The sequence below is a fragment of the Cryptomeria japonica genome, chromosome 6, assembly GCF_030272615.1.
Source record: "Cryptomeria japonica chromosome 6, Sugi_1.0, whole genome shotgun sequence".
Classification (NCBI taxonomy): Eukaryota; Viridiplantae; Streptophyta; class Pinopsida; order Cupressales; family Cupressaceae; genus Cryptomeria; species Cryptomeria japonica.
In genome coordinates this window covers 125,415,779-125,421,828 of record NC_081410.1, presented here as the reverse complement: position 1 = coordinate 125,421,828, position 6,050 = coordinate 125,415,779, and the positions used below count along the sequence as shown (strand labels likewise).

The 6,050-nt window shown below is 32.7% G+C and overlaps 2 protein-coding genes across 2 annotated transcripts; both read left to right on the top strand.

Moving 5' to 3' along the window:
- Nucleotides 1-250: 250 nt before the first annotated feature.
- On the top strand, nucleotides 251-1,306 carry LOC131075234 (citrate-binding protein). The gene is made up of 2 exons (XM_058012065.2): nucleotides 251-702; nucleotides 804-1,306. The coding sequence occupies exons 1-2, from the start codon at nucleotides 442-444 to the stop codon at nucleotides 1,200-1,202; spliced, it is 660 nt and encodes a 219-aa protein (XP_057868048.2). The 5' UTR covers nucleotides 251-441; the 3' UTR covers nucleotides 1,203-1,306.
- Nucleotides 1,307-4,710: 3,404 nt separating this feature from the next.
- LOC131075237 (citrate-binding protein-like) lies at nucleotides 4,711-5,533 on the top strand. The gene is made up of 2 exons (XM_059221947.1): nucleotides 4,711-4,971; nucleotides 5,074-5,533. The coding sequence occupies exons 1-2, from the start codon at nucleotides 4,711-4,713 to the stop codon at nucleotides 5,470-5,472; spliced, it is 660 nt and encodes a 219-aa protein (XP_059077930.1). The 3' UTR covers nucleotides 5,473-5,533.
- The last annotated feature ends 517 nt before the right edge of the window (nucleotides 5,534-6,050 follow it).

Below are 6,050 nucleotides of genomic sequence, written 5' to 3'. Positions count from 1 at the left end.
CTCTTACAACTACATTTCTTTAGTTGACTAATTTTTATGCTTCTATATTACATTACATTTATTTAACTTTTATTTTTTTTAATTTCTACACAATTTTTACCTAATACTATTGAATGGTGTAATATCATAGCAACCATTTTTAAAGTGCAAAATTCATATTATAACTTATTTATTAAATTTTTAATTTAATTAATTAATAAATATGTTCAAATGTGCATTTGAATGGTGGATATACCTAACCAAGATTCTGGTCCTACGCATTTATCCTTATCTGGATGCTCAATGTCAAAGTCTTAAATTAAGTCTTAAATTGCCTGTGACTGATACCAAAAAAACGAGTATCTGTAGTCAAAGTACCGTGTATGAATTGCCCATGACTTACATCAGAAAAATAAATATATATACATGTGATGTATTTCCTCAGAAGACACACAGAAAGAGATGGAGAAGAGCATATTTGTTGGCTCGATCTTTTTCAGCTGCTTCATTTTACTGCAATTGCCTGGCTCGATTGCAGCTCCAACAGATGGTTTCACAGCACAAGATTTCACCTTTGACATTCAAAAACCATACGATAAAAGTGTAGATCAACGCTACACCTTCATCAATGACGTCCACACCATGTGGGTTTTCAGCAATGATAAACCCCACACACCCAGCAGCAATACTAAGCCCCGTACGGAAATGCGTTTCCGAGCCAAGGTAAGGAAAATTTCCTAAATTTCTTGGTTTGTAAGGATAATTAGTGAGAAAAATGTAAACAAAATTGGGAATTTTTGAATCTTATAAAAAAATTTGTACAGGGCGGCGATTATACGTCAGGGGTTTGGCAATTCGAGGGGGATATGTATGTGCCGTCTGGAAGCACGGGCGTAGCGGCGATGCAAGTCATGGGCGGGGCTAATGGAGTCTCTGCAGCTCTGCAAATTAGGGTTTACGATGGGGTGTTGAAAGAATATGGGTCTTCTCCTGCTACTTCATTCGGACCTGCCAATATATACGATCGCTGGATTCACCTTAACGTCATTCATGATGCGGATAATAAGCACATTCAAATCTATTTGGATGGCAAACTCAGCTTTGATGCTTCAAACCCTGGGACTGGAAGCCATTATTTTAAATGCGGAGTTTATACACAGAACAATTCGAGCCAGAGAATGGAGTCGCGGTGGAGGAATATTAAGATCTGGAAGCGTAATTAGCTTCTCTGTCTGCAAGTTTTTATAAATGGATAATGTATTTGTGTTTCAAATAAAAGATTTGTGCCTCCTGAAATCAATCGACCCGAGTCACCTGCGACTTTGTTCACTTTCTTTTATCGACTCAGTTGATTTTTTTTTTAAATGGTTGACAAAATTGATATTTTTGCGGAATAAGATTGTTTTGTCTCATTGTCTTGAAGTCTTTGAATACGATTTAACTGTTTATCACTATTGTTTTAAGACAAATGTCAAAAAGTGATCATTTCAAAGTGTTGAACAATACCTACTTACAATGTTCCAATAATCATGCAATACAACCACGTCAAAAGTTTTCACAACGAATCCAATACATATTCCTCTAAGAATGAATACATTTTCTTCTAATAAATGTGTTGACCAATACTTATGCACAAATGTCCTGATGTGCTATAGGTACCAATAAGGTTGCACAACTCCTACAATAAGAATCTACAAATTTTAACTAATCAGAGAGAAGTGGGTGGGTATTGGTACATATGAAATTTATTAATGGACTTTTAATTATCATTTTTTTGTCTCTTTAAAATTAGTAATTGGGGGATTGGGTAAGCAAAGAGTGAATGGTCATTGGAACATAGGTGGTAACTAGACCCCTTCCCTTAATATTTCCATGCTTTTATTTAATTGAAAATAAAGTTTTAAGATGAATGAAATGAAGAAAACATAATGTTATGGTTTAATTGAAGATTAAGTTTTTGTAATAATATATATTAAATATTATATTTACTTAATTAATTGAAGATAAAGTTTCACATTTTATAACATGAAAAAACAATAATGTTTTTTTAATAAATGATTAGTTTTTTACATGGTATGAAATAAGGAAACAAGGTTTTTTTTTATTCAATTGAAAAATTAGGTTTTCATTAATTTATTCATTTCGTTAAGTTGTTGTCAAATTTACATGTTAAGTTGTTGTCATTGAAATGCTACATTTATAGCCTAACAATATATGTGACCTTGTCGTCCAAGGGGTAGAGCTTAATTGGTTAAAACATTGGGTTCTCACTATGGAGACCCAAGTTCAATACCCAATAGGGATATCTGAAGTGGAATTATCAGTTGTGACTCTTGGCCTTCCATAAGATGGGGAAGGTTTCAGGGTCAATCTAATCAAACATAATAATAATAATAATAATTCAAAGATATGTAATGGGGATGGGGCCCCCTACTATGTCCCAATTGCTTCATAGCTCCAGTCAAAAGCTATTCAGGCTTCGGCCAATTACCGATCAAAAAAAATAAAAAATATGTGACCTTGTCTCTTTAAATCACTATGAGGCAATAAGGATATCTTATTATTCTATTTCAATATAAATGAACAAAAAATATTCTTTAGATAAATAAACAATGAATTATGTGGCTTTGCCTTTTTATATCACCAAGTTCTATAAAAATTATTTATTCTTTCAACACCTTATGAGGATGATTAAGTTATCATTAGTTATTTATCAAAGGAAGTTTTTTTGTTCATTCATATTTAAATAAAAATATTAAGGTGTTCTTATTATCCCCTAACAAAATAAAGAGATAGAACCACATATGTTTTTGTTGCAGCTATGTTAGACTATAAATAGAGAGTAGTTCAATCATGATGACTTGACACGAAAATTATAATCAAAAGAATAATTGCTACCAAACATTACAAATAGTTCTAGTTTTTTTAAAATCGATTTGAAATATTAAATAATATCTAATATAAAATAATAAATAATTCCAAATCTAAATGACCAGGAACTTAATGAATTAATGCTACACTTAGTGGCTAGCAATCAAAGAGGAAATATATAGTGAAAAGAAGCCCTTGAAAGGGTTGTAAGCCATTCTTTAGAACTTGCCTCAAAATTTAAAAAATAAAATAAAATTGCCTATATTACACTTTTCTTTTGTAGATATAAGTATGTGGATAGTCTAGGTAGATGAAAGATTCTTCCAATATGCAATTTTTTGAGGTGAGGTTGATATTTTTTCAAAGATTGGATAGGCCAACTTTGCTAACACTTCAAAGAGCTTAATATAATATAAGATAAAATTAAGACAATTATATATTCGGATGAATTTATTTTCATCCTCGAGGGTTTTGGCTAAATTATAACTTGATGTACAAAATAAATATTTATAAGTATTGATTGATGACAATCTTAGTGCTTTTCTAGAAAGGAAAAGTATTATTTCAAGAATACTTAGGAAAAAATATTTAAATGAGTCAGACAATCTAGCTAGATAAATATAACTAACCATACAAATAGATTAAATTCTATTGTAGTTTATTCAAAGTTAGGTGTATGTGAGAGATGATGTGCAATAGATATAAATTTTATTTGAGTGGTTTATGGTTTGGAGAGTTGAATTAGTAAGTTTGCTACATGTTTATGTGTCAATGATAAGCATTTAATGAACTCTTAACCAACTCTCCATGTATGTAATCACATTCTATGCATTGAATAATATATTGATCAATTTTTCACCAAATAAGAACTAGAGCATCTTGTGCTAGTATTGTTTATAACTAAAGGGTGGATCTTAAGGAATAGTAAAAATCCTACACTTACATTTTATTATATGTTATTGTAAAAAATTAATAATTTTACAATAAAAAGTAAAGTTCAATCAATAAAAATAAGACAATTATTTATCACGTTGGTAATGACAAAGTGCGATGGTCAAGTTGTGGTGTTGTGATTCTTGCCATCAAAGTTCAAATCCCTATTGGGGTGATACGCTTTAGTGTTCGTGTTGGAGATGAGATGCTCTACATGTGACCTCACTAGTTCATAATTCCAATAAAAAACATTTACCCCTTCAAAAAGAGATAAGCATTTATTATTTTTAATATAAATGAAATGTATAATTACTATTAAAACACTACCAATGACTTTTTATTCATTGTTGATTTGTTCCAATAAACAACATTTACCCCTTAAAAAAAAAGATAAACATTTATTAATTATTATAAATGAAATGTAAAATTACTATTAGAACACTACTAATGACTTTTAATTCATTGTATTTAGTCAACAAGAAACTCTTTCCACTCTTTTTAATTTTCCCACCACAACCTTATTTTATTTCCTTTAAACATTCAACTTAACCTTCTTGATAATCATGACCATGACACGATCTCTCTATATAATCTATCTTATCTACATTTTGATACACATTTATCTCTATTTATTAAATAATCAAAATTTATAACACAACTCAAATTTTAATTTTTATTAATTAATAAATATGTATAAATGTTCAAATGGGCATGTAAATGCTGAATATACCTGAACAAAATTCTGGACGTACGCATTATCTTTATCTGGATGCCCAATGTTAGAAGTCTTAAATTGCCTGCGACTCATACCCAAAAAAAATGAATAATTAAAAGTCAAAGTGCCGTGTGCTGATTGCCCATGACTTACATCAGAAAAACAAATATATATATATGTGAGGTATCTCATGGGAAGAGTCACAGAAAGAGATGGAGAAGAGTATATTTGCTAGCTCGATCTTTATCAGCTGCTTCATTTTACTGCAATTGCGGGGCTCGATTGCAGCTCTCACAGACGGTTTCACAGCACAAGACTTCACCTTTAAGGTTCAAAAACCATACGATAAAAGTGTAGATCAACGCTACACCTTCATCAATGGCGTCCACACTATGTGGGTCTTCAGCAATGATAAACCCGCCTCACCCAACACCAATACTAAGCCCCGCACGGAAATGCGTTTGCAAGCCAAGGTAAGGAAAATTTCCTAAATTTCTCAGTTTGTAAGGATGATTCGTGAGAAAAATGTAACCAAAATTGGGAATTTCTGAATCTTGCAAAAAAACGTTGTACAGGGCGGCGATTATACGTCAGGGGTTTGGCAATTCGAAGGGGATATGTATGTGCCGTCTGGAAGCACGGGCGTAGCGGTGATGCAAGTCATGGGTGGGGTTAACGGAGGCTCTGCGGCTCTGCAAATTAGGGTTTACGATGGGGCGTTGAAACAGTATGGCTCTACTGCTCCCACTCCTTTTGGTCCCGCCAATGTGTACAATTGGTGGATTCATGTTAATGTTATTCATGATGCTGACAAAAAGCACATTCAAGTCTATTTCGACGGAAAACTCAGCTTGGACGCCCCAAACCCTGGCACTGGAAGCCATTATTTTAAATGCGGCGTTTATGAACAGAACAATCCGAGTCAGAGAATGGAGTCGCGGTGGAGAAATATTAAGATCTGGAAGCGTAATTAGCTTCTGTGTTTGCAAATCTTTATAAATAATGTAGCCATTTCCCATATTGCCATGCAATCAATGGCTCGAATAATTTATGCTGAGTATTATCAGTCACAATCATCTGAAAATACAGAGGTTTCTTATGAAATTAACTTAAGCGATAATTCTTTCTCTTCCATTTTGTGAATGCTAATCATTAAAATAGAATAAGCACTTAAAAACAGAAACTGAGAAGAATATTTTTCATTCTTATTATTTACAATGAATCTGTACAGGTTCATATACATCTCTAGATCCTACAATCATGCTGTGTGCGTTATGCATACAGCTACATTATCTACAGGATAGGAAAGTATCCGAAAACAGTTAAGGAAAAATCAGAAGACAGTTTAGGAAAGAATCAGAAAAATAAGAATATCCCAACACTCCCCCTCAAGTTGGTGCATAGATGTCACACATGCCCAACTTGCCCAAAAATGTCGAGAACACTCGACTTGAAACTGCTTTGGTGAGAATATCGGCCAACTGATCCTCTGATCGAATCGTAGGCAGCTCCACAATCTTCTCATCTAACTTCTCTTTAATGAAGAATCTGT